The sequence below is a fragment of the Vombatus ursinus genome, unplaced genomic scaffold (assembly GCF_900497805.2).
Source record: "Vombatus ursinus unplaced genomic scaffold, bare-nosed wombat genome assembly UNPS02014781.1, whole genome shotgun sequence".
Taxonomy (NCBI): Eukaryota; Metazoa; Chordata; class Mammalia; order Diprotodontia; family Vombatidae; genus Vombatus; species Vombatus ursinus.
The window spans coordinates 17,288,021-17,307,528 of NW_020954559.1; the positions used below are offsets into that span (position 1 = coordinate 17,288,021).

General features: G+C 41.6%; 1 protein-coding gene across 3 annotated transcripts in view; it reads left to right on the forward strand.

The window, feature by feature from the left end:
* The window catches only part of LOC114046257 (tumor necrosis factor receptor superfamily member EDAR), a 118,710-nt gene extending 101,919 nt beyond the window's left edge, over window positions 1-16,791 (forward strand). For 2 of the 3 annotated variants that reach the window (XM_027866539.1, XM_027866537.1), the window contains exons 6-12: window positions 1,280-1,366; window positions 3,666-3,794; window positions 3,904-3,978; window positions 4,295-4,367; window positions 8,338-8,497; window positions 8,981-9,041; window positions 13,491-16,791. In XM_027866539.1, coding sequence (XP_027722340.1) covers window positions 1,280-1,366; window positions 3,666-3,794; window positions 3,904-3,978; window positions 4,295-4,367; window positions 8,338-8,497; window positions 8,981-9,041; window positions 13,491-13,810 — 905 coding nt within the window. In that variant the 3' untranslated portion in view covers window positions 13,811-16,791. The remainder of the gene's footprint in view (window positions 1-1,279; window positions 1,367-3,665; window positions 3,795-3,903; window positions 3,979-4,294; window positions 4,368-8,337; window positions 8,498-8,980; window positions 9,042-13,490) is intronic. The other variant, XM_027866538.1, reaches the window with a different exon arrangement.
* The last annotated feature ends 2,717 nt before the right edge of the window (window positions 16,792-19,508 follow it).

The following is a 19,508-nucleotide window of genomic DNA, read 5'->3' on the forward strand; positions in this document are numbered from 1 at the left end:
GAGAGAGAGAGAGAGAGAGAGAGAGAGAGAGAGAGAGAGAGAGAGAGAGATTATAATATGAGCATTGATTGAAGTAAATTAATTGCCCAGAGAGGAAAAGATTCAGGAAGGGACATGATAGCTGTCTTCAATTATCTGAAGGGCCTTCATGTGGAAGATGGGTCATACTTGATCTGTTTGGCCCCCAAGGGCCCTCATCCCCACCCCAGGAGCAGTGGGTGGAAGTTACAAAGAAATCAATTTAGGCTTGATGTCAGACAAAATGTTCCAACAATTAGAACTGTATAAAAGTGAAATGGGTTTCATTGAGAGGTGGTGGGTTTCCCCTCATTGGAACTTTTCAAGAATAAGCCCCTTACTTGTTGGGTATGTTACAGTGGAGATTTCTTTCCTGCACAGGTCAGACTAGGTGACTCCTCAAGTCCCTTCCAAATCTCAAGTTCTATGATAATGTGATTTATCAGCAAGTGCGGTGGTTTTACCCTTGATTTATAACCTGCTTTTCCATGGCCCAGTCACACCAACTGAATTAATGTCATAATGTAGGAAGATAAAAGGGGAAAGAGGAAGAAAGAAATTTACAGAGACACAAGTATTTTTATTGATCATAACAAACCAAAGAACAAACCAAAAAAAAAAAAAAACAAAAAAACAACCCATCATTTCTTGTCCAGTCCTTGCCTCTACTTGGTAGATCTGTACTTGTTAATTTTTTCAAACAATAACATTCCCAGTGCTCCATCTTACGACAGTATCAATTTCCATTCCCCTCCTTACCACAACGCACTTCACCCCCATTATAGGGGTGTTCCATAAATCATTTTTCTGTAGAACTGCAAAATACATTTTAGCTCTAAGCAACTAAAAGAATTAGTCACTTGTCACTACATGGGAACCGGGCCAAAGCCTCCTGTTAGCTCCACAGTATAACATTGTTTACAGATTTTACAATGCTTTATCCCCATTCGCAGGAAAAGTCCCTTTTGGGAGTTTGTGAAAGCCCCCCAAAGGCTGAGACTTGGTTTTAGGGAGAGGTTAGTTGTTCGTTGTTGTTTGTTCATTTGTTTGTTTGATTGATTGATTGGTTGGTTGGTTAGTTTGAAAAAAAAAAAGCATCCAGGGTTAGGAAATCTCCTCAGTAGCAGATGACACTTCAAAAAACTGAGGTTCCCCTGCCCTCACCACTGCATTGCAATATCTCCTTTACTAATCACTCAAGGGTGGGATCATTCCCAAGGGAACTTCAGAGGATCTTATGCCAACTTTGTTCCCCTCACAGGTGTGGGAGCCACCTCTGGAGTTTCTGCCAGTCTCCCAGGTACCTCTGGCGCCAGCACCAGCTCTCCTTTCCAGCATGCACATAAAGGTAAGGAAAGTGCTCAGGTATTGATATTCTGGATTTAACATCCTCAGAAATCTCAGGTAGGTTGGATGAAAGTTAAGAGGAAGAGAGGAAATAATTATTAGTAATGCTCCTGAAGAGTTTTCCCCACCTCAAATCATTTTTCTAACATGAGTTAATCCGCTAAGCTGGGCTGGGTTGCTGGAAGTTAATAATTATCCCAGCATTGCACAGGATTGATCACTCTGTGTGTGTCCTGTGGCCGTTAGCCTGTGTTCTAAAGAAGTGCACATTTTTTTTAGGGTATTAACAGTTTCCTAAAGATATTGATTAAAAGGAAACCCTCCCCCTCCCCATCTTCCTCTTCATCTTTGAAATGTGTGGTTGCAGCACAAAAATGATGTGACTGATAGAAGGGTCTTGAGTTAATGAGCAAAGATCTAAGGAATAACAGTTGCTATCTTCATAGGGCTTTCAGGTTTGCAAAGTGCCTGCTTACCTACTTTATCTTATGGTAAATACTTTAAATATTATGCTCCCTATTCTACAGATGAGGAGACCGAGGTCTAGAAAGGTTGCGTAACTTGCCTGTGGTCACACAGATAGTGCCCAAGGTCAAATATGAACCCAGGACTTCATGACTCCTAGTTCAGCACTCTGTTCTTCTAATTCAGTATGGAAGGACAGAAGAAAATTTCTGTGTAGCTGATTGTTTCTGCCGCTATCTTAACTCTATAGCATGCTTTCATGAGATTTGCTTCACCTTAGCCCTTGAATATTCAATCAGATAAACACAGCTACTACTCCTAATCTTTTGGGTTTGAAATGGTTGAGAAGGCAGCAGATTCTCATGTAACCCAAAGCCTAATATTTCTCTCAAGCAAGACCCTGGTGCTATGACCTGCTTGGCACTGAACTTGGCCTCACTGCATTCCATTACTTCAATGTTTTAAAAACATAATATCTGAGTAATTTAGTGTCTTTCACTAGACAACCCCCTCCTCAGCCTTTAAAATCTGACCCACCCGTGGACTTTTGTAGAGGATTAAGCCAGGAAACCTTATGGAGATATATGAATCTCATTTTCATCAGGACTCAGGGGAAGTAATGCACAATGCTGAGAATATTAAAAAGATTATATCATCCATACCTGGCAACCAAAACTGTTACACATGCTCTTAAACTCACATACTGAGACCAATTATCCTGCATGCAAGTACTCTCATCGGCAGAACTGCTCCCCATGGTGCATTAATCCAAAGGAAAAAGTATAAGCTTTGGTTGCCAGAGGGGGTACCCAGTTCTGGACATAAAGTTGGAGCTCTGCCATCAACAAGAACCACATGTGTTTTCAGTATGTCCACTTGGGTGAACTTGCCTCTTGGTGTGAGGAGTGAGTAGCATCCTGGCTTACGAGAACTTCTGCCAAGTTTTCCTTCACAGAATTAAAACGGGCTTTAGTAATTAATGTGTATCCCCAACAAAGGAAGGAACTCATCAATACAGTGGTCCATAACTTCCCAAGGTGAGGTGGGGGTGGGAGGACACCCTAAGAGGTAGAATTGCCACAGAAATAAGATAAAGCCAAAGGGAGAGTTTATATCAATCTGTGAGGTGATCTTTGCCCCATTGCTGTCATTGTGTAGGATGCTCTGTTCAGACTAAAGAGTCACAGCAGATCTAAGGAGATGACAGTACATTGCAAAACAAGCCCAAAAGCTTTACTGGTAAGCAAACATGGCTGACCCACTCCAGAGACACTGATCTTAGGTTTTCCAGTGATGTCCCTTTCACCCTCTCATCCCAAAGAGCTCCCCAGGAAGTCTGAGTCCTCATGGTAGTGAAGCTACTATTTCTATCCTCACTTTGCAGAGATGAGGGAACATTCCCAAGGTCTCAGCAGAACTAGAGTACATCTTGCTAGAAGTCCAGAAACCTGGATTGAATTTTAGTTAGTTCACTGCTTCATGTGTCTGTCTTCCTGTCCTCACCACCTCATCTCAACCCCAGGTCCCCAAAGCAATTGAGCCAAAAAAAGGGGCCAGAGAAATAGGACTGGGCATGAATCATGTGTCTCCTGTTAAAGTCTATAAAGGCCGCATTCAACTGGGGAAAGATAATCTAATAGCAACACATGATGTCATGGTCAAAGCTGGTCTCAGGAGCAAATCAATTTCATAAGTTCTTATGAATAAAAATCAGAATCAACGCAATTTTAGTCCTGGCTTTCCAGGTTCACTAAGTCAACAATTCAGTTTTCAGCAAGGGTTTCTTTATAGCCACCCAATGATGCTTATTTCCTCCTTTATTTCTCTGACTTCAGCAGATCTCTCAGGACAAGGGCATCTGGCCACTGCCCTGATTATTGCTATGTCCACCATCTTCATCATGGCTATTGCCATCGTCCTCATCATCATGTTTTACATCATGAAGACAAAGCCTTCTGCCCAAGGTAGCATACCCCACCCCCCAACTCATGACATCTCCATGAAAAACTACACATGTTTACTCAATGCAGCCCCTAAGTATGGCCACTATTGAACTTCTCATTCATGTTCCAGCCTGCTGCACCAGTCATTCCGTGAAGACTGTGGAAGCTCAAGTCAGCAAACAAGAAGAGAAAAAAGAAGTTCAAGGTCTGAACAAACTGTTTTACTCTTTTTAGCTTTCTCCTGGAGACCAATAAGAATTAGATTTCCCTTTTATCAGCCATCTCTGAACAGCCTTCCCTCCTAATTGCTTAAACTCTTGTACCATTTAGAAAAGAGACTAGGGGAAGTGGTATCTGGAGCACCGAAATTTTACTTAATCCTCGGGGAGTAATTAGAAGAATAGCATCATTCAGGGGGATTTACCTGGCACACACAGACTGCCAAAGAGGTAGCTTACTCTCCCCGAGCCCCAGCATCACTTTCAACTCATCCCTCTATAAATCCTCTTATTCACCTGCAGAAAACGTCGTGATTTTTGCCGAGAAGGATGAGTTTGAGAAGCTGACAGCCACGCCAGCAAAGACTGCCAAGAGGTAAGGTCAGATAGGGTGGCAGGGGTGCTACAAGTGATGTTAAGTGGCCAGGCTTAACGGCAGCTCCTGGCAGGGAACAACAGAGACAACAGAGGAAACCAGCCACTTAATGAGCTCAGAAATTAACCACACCAATCAGTCTATCCGGTTCAGTTCTCCAGGCTTTTGCTGAGGAACTCGAGAATGCAGAGTATAACAAGGATGACAAGGATAGTCTGCAGCTTACTTGGGCTAGGCTGAGGAAGGACACATGTGAGCATGGGCATGCGAGTTGCTGCTGGAGTTTGCATTGACTGGGTTACTATGGATTAAGTCATCAAAGTCCAGACTTACTTTCTTAGGTTCTTACCTCCTAAGCCTACTAGCCATTTCTTGTCAGAGGCTGGTTTAAGACAATGGAAACTGATTTCTGTTTGCTTGTTTTGGGTAGCCAAATTATCCCCAACCTACATAAAAGCTAAGGTTAACCTAAGGTACAAAGAAGACATAGGGCCCAGGATTAGGGAGGCCAGAGATCCATTTCCCAGGTCAGTCTACATCTTCTAATCCCATATATGCAATTTTTATGTGGCAATGAGAAGGCTTTAAAAGAAAGACACATTTGTTGTCTGTAATGGAGAAAGCCACAAAGTTGACTCGACAGTCTGATAATGAATTAACTGGACACATTTTTATCTGACATAATACAGCAAATTCTCTGGCCTTTGGGGGAAAAAATCTTAATAATACTATATGATCTGAAGTATTATGACATAACTCACATTGATATATAACAAAGATTTATGAAGCAATTACTGCATGCAGATCACCGTGCATGATGTTAGGGGAGACACAAAATTTATAAATGGCCCCTGCCCTGAAAGAGCTTACAGTCTAATGGGGGATAAAACACCAACATGGATAGCTATAATGCACAAGCTTACAGGCCTTAGAGTTCATTAGAGAGTTCAAAAACAAAGTGTTATCTGAGAGAAAAAGGAAAGGAGAGAAGAGGAAAGAGAGGAGAGGAGGGGAGGCAAGAGGAGAGAAGAGGAGAGAAGGAAAGAAAAATAACTAAATAAATAGTCCCTGCCATTAAGCAGCATGAACGGGACGTGAATGTGGAGGGAAAATCTTTAAAAGAATATGTTCTAGGAAAAGTAGAAACTTGAAAATGGGACTGTAAAAGTCACACCAAAGACCTGGTTTCATCTTTTGCTGCCTGCTCTGAAGACGTTAGGTAACGGATCTCAGTAAGCGACACGGGAGCAGACTTGCCTGTTCCCTTCTTTTACCGTTGCCTTCTGTCATGGGCAGACAAAGAATGGGCATCTGAGATGACTCCCCATGAGAGTTTGAGATCAAATTAGAAAGTGGGCACATCATCCATTCCTTTTATTTTGTTTTTATCACTGTGCCTCCAGGGCTGTTCTTGAGTGTGGGCTTTATTGCTATAACCCGGTTACCCACAAATATAATCCTTTTCATAAGACTTCAGCCAAACCACAAAAGAAGAATAGAATCCTTATGAAAGAATATTGTTTTCATATATTTTGAATGATTTTAATGAGCTGTGGAGAAGCCTTTTCTGAACATTGACTCTTTTGCTAGCTTAAAGACCCAGTGCACATGTGCTTAGGGGTTAGAAATGCTACCCAGGTAGTTCCTTTGGATCCTGGCAGGGAGACTCACGGATCTAGAGGACAAGTCTTTCCTCACGGGAGATTTGGTCCCCTCCCTACAGCAAGGATTCCTTGGGCTGGATACATAGAAGTAATGCTTATCAAAAAATGGACAAGCTTTTCTAACAATAGACTCAATCTTCCTTTCCGTAACCTCTACCCAATTTTTTTTTGTTTATTTATTTTAGTTCTTTCCTCTGAGATTAAATAGAACAAGTCTAACTCCTCTTTTGGTAACAGTTCTTCAAATACTTGAAGATAGCTACCATGTCCACCCTAAATTTACTGTTCTCTTGATTAAACCTGCCAAGTTCCTTCAACTGATGTTTCCACTTCTCTCACTATGTGAGATGCCTTCTTCTGGACAGGCTCCCATTTGTTAGTGTGCTTCCTAAAAAGTGGCATCCAGAAACCTACTCAGCTGCTCAGATCATTTTTCTAAAACATTAAGTCTGACCCTATCCTCCCTTCCCCCACTCTCACCCCCCTTGCTCAGTGAGCTTCAGGGTCTTCCTCGTACCTCCAGTATCAAATACAAAGTCCTCCATTTAGCATCTATGGTTCTTTGCAATCTGACCTCTTCCTACCTTCTTACACCTTACTTCCATAAACTCTGCCATCCAGCTTTTCCTTGCATTTCCTAAAATATAACTTCTGGTCCCCTTCTCAGCTCTTTTGCACTTTGCAGAGGGAAAGGACTGGAATACTCCACCCCTTCACTTCTGCCCAGGGGTGTGCTGGAGTCATCTCTTCCCAGCTTGTGAGACCCAGTTGTTAAATTTATCCCTCAGAGATCAGCAAAAACTATACATCAGAGCTTGAGTTATGGTTTTTTTGATTGTCTAGACTTAAGAAAGTGATGGACAATATGTTATTAATGCAGAATGAACTTGAGAGTGTGTTGTACCTACTTTTTTACTGGGGAATTGGTTGTTAAACATTTACCAGGATACCATTTTCTTTGCCCCTTACCTTCCCCGGCTTCCTTGAAGACTCAATGCAAAGCCTACCTTGCAGGAGAGCTTTCCTGGTCCACCTTACTTCTAATGTGCTAATGCCTTCCCCTTTAAGATTACCATCTACTCTAATATACCTTGTATCTATCTATTTGTTTTCATATTGCCTCCTCCATTAGGATATATGCTCCTGTAGGACAAGTACAGAGGCTTTTTGCCTTTCTTGTATCCCTAGGACAGTATCTGGCATACTCTGCTTAATAAGTGCTTATTGACTGACATATAACATTCTAAATGTTGTCTGACTCAGACAGGATACAGTGTGACCCTCACGTCTCTTAATGCAGCCAAAGATAGCATTGACTTTTTGGTCACTGTGTTACCTTGTTTATTCTTATTGACCTTGTAAGTTCATTAAAACAACAACAAAATCTGTCTTTTATCACATTAACTGCTGTGCAGTAGGAATTTTTACATCCTTCTATCATCTTCATATTCAGTTGATTATTTTTAGCCCAAATGTAAGACTTCACCTTTATTCATATTAAAAGTCATTTTATTAGATCTGACCCATCATTCTTGCCTCTCAAGATTTTTGATACAATGGAAAGATGATCAGACTTTAGTCAGATGTTCCAATCTGGACTATGCCATTTACTATCAACGTGACCTTGGAAAGGACCCATTAGCGCTTTCTTCCTCCTAAAATTGTCTTCTGATGCAGTGGATGGAGCATTGGGCCTGGAGTCAGAAAGACCTGAGTTCAAATTCAGCCTCAGATACTGTGTGACTCTGGGCAAGTCACTTAACCTATGTTTGCCTCGGTTTCCTCATCTGGAAAATGGGGATAATAATAACACCTACCTCTTGAAGTTGTTGTGAGGACCAAATTAGATAATAATTGTAAAACATTTAGCACAGTGCCTGGCATAGAGTAAGTGCTATATAAATGTTGAGCTCTCATTATTATTATATTTATCCGTTTACATGTTATCTCTTATCTCTAGAAAGTAAGCTCATTGAGGGCAAGGCTTACTTTTTCTTGTTGTTTCTATCTTTGCATCCCCAACTCCTAGAAGACTGCCTGGTACATTATAGGCCCTTAATGCTTATTGAATTAAATTAAATTGAATATCAGTCCTCACTTACATGATATACAAATTCTAACCAACTCACACCCATAGGTCTCACTTTAATGGAGCTCTCTTTAATGGACCCTCTCTTGCTCCATTTGCAAGCATGCTTTAATTTGCACCCTGATCAAAATCTGCTGGCAATAAGCAATCTAGGAGTTGAATTTTAGATGGTTCCACTTTCAAAGATGCCATTAACATTCCCTTCATCTTTCCCCAGTGAGAATGATGCCTCTTCTGAGAATGAACAGCTCCTGAGTCGGAGTATGGACAGTGATGAAGAAGCCGCAGTTGACAAGCAAGGGTCCCCAGAGCTGTGCTTGTTATCATTAGTCCATTTGACAAGGGATAAATCTTCCACAAACAACAAATCAACTGGGGTAAGTTTCCAACATGCACACACCGTTCTTTTACAAATACCCACAATTTATGGCCACACTAAAATGATGCCCTGCATCTATAATGGAGATTCACCTGATTGATGGGAATTTATGGGCAAGAAACTTCCTTTCAGCGATGTCTTCTGGTGCCAAAGTGTTCTTCCATGAAGCCGTGGATGTTGAGCGCACTGAAAACTAATTCCTCTATACCCTATTGACTCAGTGATACGGCTACCAATGGACCACTTTGCAGGAAATAAAGTTGTTGAAGTGGGTAGTGGACTAGACTTTTGTTGGAGGCTTTTCATGGCTCCCAAATTCACTACATACAAGTTTCTCATACTCGACTCCACTTTGGAAGAGCAAAGCTGGTACTGGTCAAAGAGGTTGCTGAGAGGGATCCCCAGAAGGCACTGTTTAAACTACTGTTTCCCCCATCAATATGAAATCATGTGTTTTTTCTGTTTCTGTTTTTGCTTAAAGATTCAGAGTAGAAGAAAGAAGATCCTTGACGTGTATGCCAACGTGTGTGGGGTGGCAGAAGGTGAGCACTGGAGTTTTTTGTTTTGTCTGTCTCCCTAGGTCCTGGTACATTAGCTGGCAAGCAGTAGGCACTTAATAAATGCTTGCAGCATTAAACTAAATTGAATATCAGTCCTCACTCACATGATATACACATCCCAACTAATTACAGATGTAATTAAAGTAGGTAACTGTGAGACAACATGGCAGAAAGAATAGAGGGCTCGCCTCAGGGTCAGTAAAGTAAGAGTTCAAACCCTACATCTGACAAATTTCTTCACCTCTCAGTGCTTCAGGAAATGCTCCAAGATTTTAAGTTGCAGAACAGTTGTTAGTCTGCCTGGGTAAAAGGATCTTTCTCCTCAGGAGCTCACTATGTCACAAATCAGGTCAACCCCAACTGTGTGATCATAACTCACTTCTAGGCGTATCCGAGGTCCTTTTTTACCTCATACTAGCAAAAGAGAGTTTGGCTCAAGATTTCCAGTGTTCTTTGGAAGCAAGCTGCGCAAAATGACCCGTGCCAATGTATCAGATACTGTAGATTAGCAAACTCAACCAACCTCAGGAGGAAGGAGAGGAAAGGGCCTGAATCTGGTCGAGCCAATCTATGGTATAGTACAGGAGTCCTCTCCAACCAGCCCTCCCCTCTGTCACCTCCTTTGCATGGACAAGCAAACGCTTGGCCTATCCTGACAAGATCCTTGTTGCACTTTCTTGAAACCATGAGACAAAACACTTCTCCTCACAGCTAATGCCCAAGTCGGCCCAGCAGCATATGAGGGCATTCTCTGTTGCCACCAGGTAAAGGGCTATATGGTGCTTTGGGAATGAGCTAGGCTTAGAGTCAGAGGACATGGGTTAGAATCCCAGATCTGCCATTTCCTATCTGTGTGACAAAGGACAAACACTTCACATCTCTGGGTTTTGGTTTCTTCTTCTGCAAAATGAAGGACTTGAGTTCGATGGCATCTAAGGTGCCTTCCAACTCTAAATCTATGATCCCAAGATCAGAAGCATGTAAGGAGACTCAATTCAATAACCATTTATTAAGCGTTAAGTTATATATGGGCAAGGCACATATGTCATCCTTTCCTAAATGCAAAGGGGCTTTGTTTGGGATGCAGTGCTCTTGTAACTAAATCCGAGCTGGCACCACCATCATCAAAAATATTTATTAACCACCATTTTATCTAATACATGTCCAGCATGAGAGATAGCCTGGTGTAAAGAGCTGGCCTCTAAGCCAGGAAGACCTTGGTTCAAGTCTCACCTCTAGCATATACTTGCTGTGTGACCCTTGGCAAACATTTAACCTCTCTGTGCTCTAAGCAGTTCTCTAAGACTGTAAGTTGCTGAGAAGATATTAATCTTTATCGGCAAAAGGAGTTTCCTCATCTGGGAGTAACCCATATCAATGAAATCACAGGTCCAGTCTCTATCCCTATAATCAACATGGTACCTGATCTCCAGAAACTCATAATGTAAAATGGATGGGTAAAGGAGGCTTGACACTGCTGCCTACCACTCACTTGGCATCCTAGGTTAATGTCCAAGTTTGACTTTATTCTCTAATGGGCAGCTGCAGTTTGAGAACTCACCGTGAGGAGATAGCAAAATGAGGGAAGGTCAAGGTTTTGTATGAGTAATAAACCACACTCCTCACCCCTAAGAAATCCTCCCCAAAATTGCTTACCCTCAAAATGATCAATTTCTGGGGCAGCTAGGTGGCACAGTGGATAGAGTACCGGCCCTGGATTCAGGAGGACCTGAGTTCAAATCTGGCCTCAGACATACAACACTTACTAGCTGTGTGATCCTAGGCAAGTCACTTAACCCCATTGCCTAGCCAAAAAACAAAACAAAACAAAAAAATGATCAATTTCTCTCTGACAGCCAGTGGTTCAGCATGACTGCCCAAACTGTTCTTCTGGACCCTGTCCTCAGTGCAAGTGGCAAATTCTGCCTCCTGTCTCCAGGTTTTTCCAATTCTCTGGGGCAACTAGGTGGATAAAGCTCTAGACCTGGAATTAGGAGGACCTGAGTTTAAATACAGTTTCAGATATTTCCTAGATGTGTGACCCTGGACAAGTCACTTTGCCTTCATTTGCCTCAGCTCCTCATCTGTAAAGTGGGGATAATAATAGTGCCTACCTCCCAGTGTTGTGCGGATCAAACAAGGCACAGTGCTTGGTACATAGTAAGCATAATAAGTACTATATAAGTGTAAGCTATTATGTGTGTCACCACCCTTTACCCTCACCACAGCCATATCATCTGTCATCTTTACCTGCAAATCTGTACTTAACCTACCAAATAACCAAAAATTAAAAATTTAAAAAAAAACCTATATCCACTTGTAAGTTAATGAAACCATCCTCAGACTTCCCAAGTTAAATGACAGTCATCCAAGTGACACAGATTCCCCCCCGTCCCCATATGACGAATGGACAGACACAAAGACTTAGGAAAAACTTACCTTGAGTTCAACAAGATTGAACAAAGACTAGAGAAATATGGAGACCTGACCCAGCCCTCACTAGACCTCCATTTCACAGTGAGCTCTCAGTCCCAAATTTTTTTTTCCTTCCTTCGTACTCCCAACACTTAGCACAGTGCCTGGCACATAGTAGTCACTTAATAAATACTAGTTGATTGAATGACTGCTAGATTTGGAGTCAGAAGTCTTAGGTTTGAATCCCGTCTTGCCTCTGACTTCCTGTGCGACCATGGGTATATCACTTAACTTTGCTCATCTTTAAAATGAGAAAATTGGACTAGATGGCCTCAGAATCTTCTTCTAGTGCTAAGTCTATTATTCTCCACCCATATTATGTGTAAATGCAACAATTTTCTGAGGTCACTGACACTCTAGAATTTTTTCTTCAAGGACTGGAAAAAATATAAAATTTTAAGTCCCCTTAAGGAAAGGAATAATAATAGCAATGTCTTATTTTAAGTATTTTTTTTACCATTTCTAAAGGAAAAACACTTAGGGATCCTTGGGCTGATGGAAATGATACCTCTTCATTCTAGAACCATAAGGGAGCTGGGTACAAACTAGGAGCTGGTTAGAACTCACTCACTGGAAGCACCAAAGATTTTTGTTTTCAAGTCCTATCCTCAGACTCCGCAACTTCAGAGGGTTTTTTTAAGCAAGTTCTGTGAAAATGATGTTTCTGGGCCTATTTTACAAAGGAGCCTCTAAGGACAGCTTTGTTTCTTTGTTTATAGCCTCTTCTGGTTATGTATAGCTATTTGTCCTTCTACCTCCTATAGCATCTTTCATCTAGGGAGTGAACAACATTTAACAAACAAGTAGTAGAAATATATCCCCTTTGCAGAGAGATAAACAGAGTTGTGGGAAGCTCCTTCTTCAGTGTTGTGAATCAGTGCCAGGGGTTAGAATCCATCCTTTCCTCTATTTACCTCCAGCTGGCCCCTCCTCCTCTTCCACCCATCCCCAAATACCACTTCACTGATGGCTGCTGACCCACAAGATAATGAGGATTTATCTTCCTTTGGCCCAGACTGAACACAAAGTCTGGTTTCACCTGAATACTTGGGCAAAGGCAAAACCCAAGTGCAGGGACTGGATAGGGAACTAAGCCTGTTGTGGCAGAGATTGTACTGCCACCAAATCCCTGGAAATGAACGGCTCCAGATTAGGCCACTGGAAGGTTGGCTGCTACTGCTGGCTGAGCTGGAAATTGCTCAATGAAACACCCGTGATCCAGACAGCTAGACACAGCTGCTCTTGGCTGCTTGGTCTATAGAGTTTTTACCTTATGCCAATGCATACCCCAAAGCTTGAGAACAGGCTTCATTATTAGAGAAAATACATCACTTAGGTAGGAAGGGATTGCCTCTTCCTCCAGGCTGTCCTTTTCTGACTTCTTTCCCTTCTGTTGTATTGTAGAAATGAGTTTAAAATTATGTTTTCCAACGTAACCAAAGTATCATCAGATTGAACCCTTGACCTAATGGAGTGAATGGTTGTCACTTATCTAGAAATGAGGGAGTACTTGGACTCAAAGGTATCAGCAATGCTGCCAATAGCCTTTCTAGGAAAGTTTCGAAAGAAATCCATGTGCCAAATTATTTTTTTAACTTTCCTTATTTTTTTAATCTTATTTTTTGATATGTTTTGTTTTCATATCACCTGCGCCACCTAGCTGCCCTTCCCTGATTCCATACCCAGCTCCAAACATGGTGGCAGGACAGGAGGAGGCTTCCCTTCTCAGAAGGCATCTGCTAGCTTTGGAGGTTACATTTCCCATCTCCCAGACCCACATCTGGGAGATTATTAGTCAATATTATTGTACCATCATTATTATTATTAGTCAATAATTATTGTGTCGAGAGTTGCCTAAATTGAAGAGTCATGGAACACACTTTTTTAAAACAAATTGTTTCATGTTCCTGTTGCCTAAAATGTATGATTTCTGACTTGGACTCTCTGCTCTTCCAGGTCTCAGCCCCACGGAATTACCATTTGACTGCCTAGAGAAGACAAGCAGGATGCTCAGCTCCACCTACAACACAGAGAAAGCCATCGTGAAAACATGGCGCCACCTTGCTGAAAGCTTTGGATTGAAGAGGGACGAGATAGGGGGGATGACAGATGGCATGCAGCTCTTTGACCGGATCAGCACAGCAGGCTACAGCATCCCAGAGCTGCTCACAAAACTTGTACAGATTGAGCGACTGGATGCTGTCGAGTCTCTGTGCGCCGACATTTTGGAGTGGGCTCAAGTCATGCCGACACCTCAGCCTCCTGTCACAACCTGACGAGCATCATTAGGAACTGCCTCCCTTTTTGTTGGGATGTGACTTCACTTCCTTCACCTGAGAACATTGCAAGGGTGATTGAGCCGGGAAACTTGGAACCAGCAATGGTACCTACTCACAGGCTTCCTAAAAATTAAGGGTTTTCTCACATGTCACTAGGTCATATCTTAGGCTGTTCTGAGGACCAAGGAGAAGCCAAAGACAAAGCTAGTGATGTACCGGCTGGGGAATACTAAGCCAAACACCGTACCTCATGAGGATGAATGGACAAACACATTCATTCAACAACCATTATTACTTAGCACCTACTATGTTTTTTATAGCACTGTGCTGGGCACTAAGGGAAGATGCAAAGATGTACAAAATATGGTCTCTGCTCTCAAAGAGCTTACAATCTAATTGAGGAGATGAAATATACACAATGGCAACACCAAGTGGTTCAGTATTCATGCTGTTGGAGTTGAGAAAAGGAAGAGAGTGCTTCTGACAGGTAATCAAGGAAGGCTTCATTGCAGAGGTGCTCTTTATGGGAAGTTTTGCCAAATGATCTTAATGAACACATACTTCTCTCTATGCATCTTTTCATTTCCTAGCATCAGTTCAGATTGGTCTATTAATATCCTATCTGACTTTGCAAGGAAGCAGTTTAATTACCTTTGAGTCTGTGCATATTTGCAGATTAATCACTTTGTCAAATTCAGGCATCAAAAGTGACCTAGTCTATGCCCCTTGGTGGTCAATATGAAAACTCAGGGCCAGAGAGGTTAAGAATCTACAAGGTGACATAGCTAGTTAAGAGTCCAAGCAAGGTCTTAAATTGCAGGCACCAGATACTCAGTCCAGGGCTCTTTCCTTTCCTTCATTTATTTATTTATTTTTTAAAGACTGGGTGTCCTCATCTTGCCCAGGATGGAAATACAGGGGTGACCCACAGGCCTGATCCCACTCCTGATCAGCAGGGGAGCTTTGACCTGCTCCATTTACAACCTGCTCCGGTTTGCCCCTCAATAGGGAACTTGGTGGCCCTCTGCTTCTTGGGGCTCCCCCAGTTGATGGTGTACACTCAATTGGCTCAGCCCCACTGTCCCTTGGAACTCCCCAGCCTCAGCATGTGACTCCATGCCCATCTCTTTCCAGCTGAATTTTACTTTGGGTAGAAAAATGCCCAAGAAGAACCTGTAAGCAGCTGGTATCACTCTTTAAAGGAGGAGAAATGATAGCTTACTGATTAAGGGTTTTGTCAGGCACAAAGACCATCTAATATTTCATGGAGGAACATCACATTAAGAGAGCTTCATCCTCCAATATTCCTTCTCTGTAGAACCAGTCAGGAAAGGGCAACATTGAAATTCATTGGAAGGTAGCCAGTTCAAGAATCGAATCGGGAACCTAGAAACCTACATCATGGCTTTAGCTACCCCTCTCCATATCTAGTTATGGAGTTACTTCACCTCTCTGGGCCTCAGTTTCCCCATCTATAATAGGGTTGTGCTCACTGATTTCTAAGATTGCTTCTGGCCCTGGAATTCCATGATTCTATCATCAACAAAATTGAAACTCATCAGAGCCCAATGAAGATGGAGATTTAGGAAAACAACAGTGTTGAAAAAAGCAGCACATGGAAACCATATGGATTTGAAATGCAAAATAGGAACTAAGGCCATAAAGACTTAGTTTTGAAGTTTTCCACGGCAACTGTCTGCCATAACATTTAGAGATAAAGTTAGCAAAGTGACATTGTTTTTGGCAGAGTGGTTTTTCCAAACCTATAATTGCAAAGAGAGCAGCAGCCAGCCCCAGTTATCACCCCAGTGGGTTAATTTACAATTCATTGCTGAGATGCTGTAATGACAGGTTTCACTAGAGCTATTCCTAAATTAAAACAAATTCCGTAGCTTACAAAGTAATATTTTTTAAATTACAAGTTGCATGACTGAGCAATCGCTTTGGGGTGGGGGAGGCTGGGCAGGCGAGGAGGAGGGAAATCAGTTGTCTGCTTGAAGCTTACAACTAATTTTCTACTGTTGCAAAAGTAGAACATACTGTGATAGGATCATAATTAGGACCTGAATATTTAACATCACCATTTACAGTCTCTGTTTGCTGCTGTTTTCAGAACCTATTTCATATATCCTGTGAGCTACATACTCTGAGGTGAAACTTAATTATCCTTTTAATTCCTCTTTGAAATCCTACCGTGCACCCTCTTCACCTTCTTCCCCTTGCTTTGTGCTAATGCTGATGAAAGCCTCTCCCTTAATTAGATGGCAAATGCCATATGTGATGAGCACTCTTTTCTCCAAGAACAGTTTGTTGTTTGTTTCTTTTAAAAATTAGTTTCAAAAGAGAAGACAAAACTGCTATTTCTGTCTTCGTGCATTTGGCCAAGTCTAGTGAGCATATTCTGCAGTCATAGTTTTGGCCTGAATCTTGCCATCTTCCATCTTGTGGCCATAGGCCATTGACTGATCTGAAGGCAGAAACACTTTAAATGGCATATACTGATGGAGCTTTGATGGAAAGCTGACTTTCAGAATCAGCTGGGCTACCATGATGAGTGTACCATTGACTTTCCTTGTCAATTTCCAGGAAGATAGCCATAATTTTATTATTGCTAAAACACACAGGAGAAGAAGCACAACAAGGTGGATAAAGTAAGAGCTAGGTTTAAGACCTGCCTCTGACACATACTAGCTGTGTAAACATGGGCAAATCCTTCAACCTCTCAGTAATCCCAGGCAACTCTTTAAAACTATACATTATAGACAAGTTGCCAATCTGCATTAGTGCAAGGAACTTCCATACCGGAAGCAATCAACACTGAGGAAATTGTAGGTTTGGACCAAAAAAGAAAGAGAGAGGAGAGAGAACCAAACCAGGATATGCCTGTGTCGGTGAAGTCTTAATTGCTAATAATTTTGTCTGACTCTGTATATATAACTTATTACATTGTACAATCTAAATACATAAGTAAGCTAATAAAGAACATTAAATATGGTCTCTTTCATTATGGAAAATCCTTATCATGCATGAAATATTGGGATGCAGTATGGTACAGTGGGAAAAGCTCAGAAGACCTGGGTTTGAATTTCAGCTCTGTTACCTGGATGATCTGGGTGATTCACTTAACTTCTCTGGACTTCAGTTTCCTTATCTGTAAAATGAGGAGGTTGGACTGAATGACCTCTCAAATACCTTGCAGTCCAAAATCTATGATCTTCTGAAGTAGAGTTGTGAGCACCAAATGTTATTTGCCTATATAGTTCACTGTTTGGGGCTCATTTGTTCCAAAGAATGGGTTATTGAAATATCATTGTGGCAACCACGTAGTGCATCCTTTGCCAAGTTGCCATGACTTACAGGGGTGGTTTCGAAATGGATTGTGAAACATAACGAGGCAATATAACTTTCAGGGCAGTACTCTGTCACCAGCACACTTTCCAGCTGGATTTATTTTATCACATTTATAAAGTGCAAAACAAGTAGTGGGCCAGTTTCCCAATGGAAATTGTAGGGAGAATTCATGGGTGAATTTCCAGATGCTTACATAGGAAGAAAGCTGAACCCACTTGTGAAATATCTTAGTCAGAGAGTCCTCAATGCCAAAGATCTACAGATGAGCCCTACTCTGCCTTTCTCCTCTGGGACAGGAATAACATTTCCCAAATCCAAGCCTATATGGGGCTGTGAGTGAGGCCACTCTTTCATCCACAATCTCCTATACGTTGATTGAGTGATTCATGAGTTCTTCCATTTCATAACTTCGTTATCCAGTGGTATTTTCTTAAACATTGCTCATGTTCGCTAGTGAAATCACTTACTTTGCCTGTAACAGAGACCTTGCGGGAAAAAGGGGGAAGGAGGTAGCTAGGGGGCCCTGGAGTTAGGAGCACCTGAGCTCAAATCTGACCTCAGACACTTACTAGTTGTGTGACCCTGGGCAAGTCACTGATTGCCTCCCCCCACCTCCACCAAAAAAAAAGCCAGTTACCTTGAGGATCCAAATGTGAGCTATTGACCTTCTACAGAACAGGCCTATGAGGTGAGAGGATCCCTCCACCTCTCTACCCATCTATTTGGAGCTCCATTACATCTCCCACTCCTCTGGCAGCAAAAGGCTGCCCCAGGATTTCTTTCTATGGGTGTGTAGATATTGCTTGATGATTGTTTTTGTTTTAGTTTTTTAACGAAGAGGAAAAATTAAAAACTGAACAGAAAAAGGAGAACTGGACTCAGTAGGAAAAAAGATATACACTGGCCCTAGAGTCAGGAGGACCTGAGTTTAAATCCATCCTCAGACACTTACTAGCTGTGTGACCCTGGGCAAGTCACTTAACCCTGATTGCCTCTCCCCCTCCCCTGACCCCTCCCAAAAAAGAAAGAAAGTACAGAGAGACAGGTTTTTAATTCAGTGTAAGGAAAAAAACAGCAAGCAAGCTGACAACTCTTTAGCTGTCTTTAAAGAGATATCTTGGTATAGTGGATAAAGGGCTGGTCCCAAATCCTGGAAGACCTAGGTTCACGTTCTACCTCTGATGACCCTGGGTAAGTCACTAAACCTTGCAAGTGTTCAAGGAAGCTCTGTAAACTATATATTACAGAGAAAATGCCAACTTAAATTAGTACAGAGTTTCCTCACATGGGATTTCTTTATTCCAGTGAAATCACAATTCTAGTCCCTATTCCTAAAAAAAAAAGAAGAAGAAGAAGCCACTTTACAATTAAAGCTACCAAAAAATGGAGTGGGCCTTCTTTTTTGTTTTGTTTTTTAGTGCCTTTTTCTATAATAGTATTTTCTTTTTTTCCAATTCCATGTAAAGACAATTTTCAATATTCATTTTAAAAATTTTTGAGTTTCAAATTGTCTCCCTCCCTCACCATTCCTTCCCTAAGGCAGTAAGCAATTTGATATAGATTGTGTATGTGCGTATTTCCATATTAGTCATGTTGTGAAAGAAGAAACAGGATGAAAGAAAAAAACAACAAAAAAAAGTAAAGAAAGTGAAAATAGGGTAGCTAGATGGTGCGGTGGATAGAGCACCATCCCTGGAGTCAGGAGGACCTAAGTTCAAATCTGGCCTCAGACAATTACTAGCTGTGTGACCTTCGGCAAGTCATTTAACCCCAATTGCCTTAAAATAAAAAAGAAAGAAAGTGAAAATAGTATGCTTCAATCTGTAGTCAGATTCCATCAGTTCTTTTTCTGGCTATAGATAAGATTTTCCATCATGAGTCCTGTGGAACTGTCTTGGATCATTATATCGCTAAGAAGAACTAAGTTGTTCATAGTTTATCATTGCACAATGTTGCTGATTGTACAATGTTCTCCTGGTTCTGCTCACTTCACTTTGCATCAGTTTGTGTAAGTGTTTCTGGAAATCTGCCTGCTCATCATTTCTTATAGCACAATAATATTCCATCACAATTATATACCACAACTTGTTTAGCCCTTCCTCAATTGATGAGCATCCCCTCAATTTCCAATTACCATCACAAAAAGAGCTGATACACACACACACACACACACACACACACACACACACACACATATATGTATTTGCACATATAGATCCTTTTCCCCTTTTTGTGATCTCTTTAGATACAGATCTCATAGTGGTATTGCTGGATCAAAGCAGATGCACAATTTGATTGCCCTTTGGGCATGGTTCTAAATTGCTCTCCAGAATAGTTGTGTCAT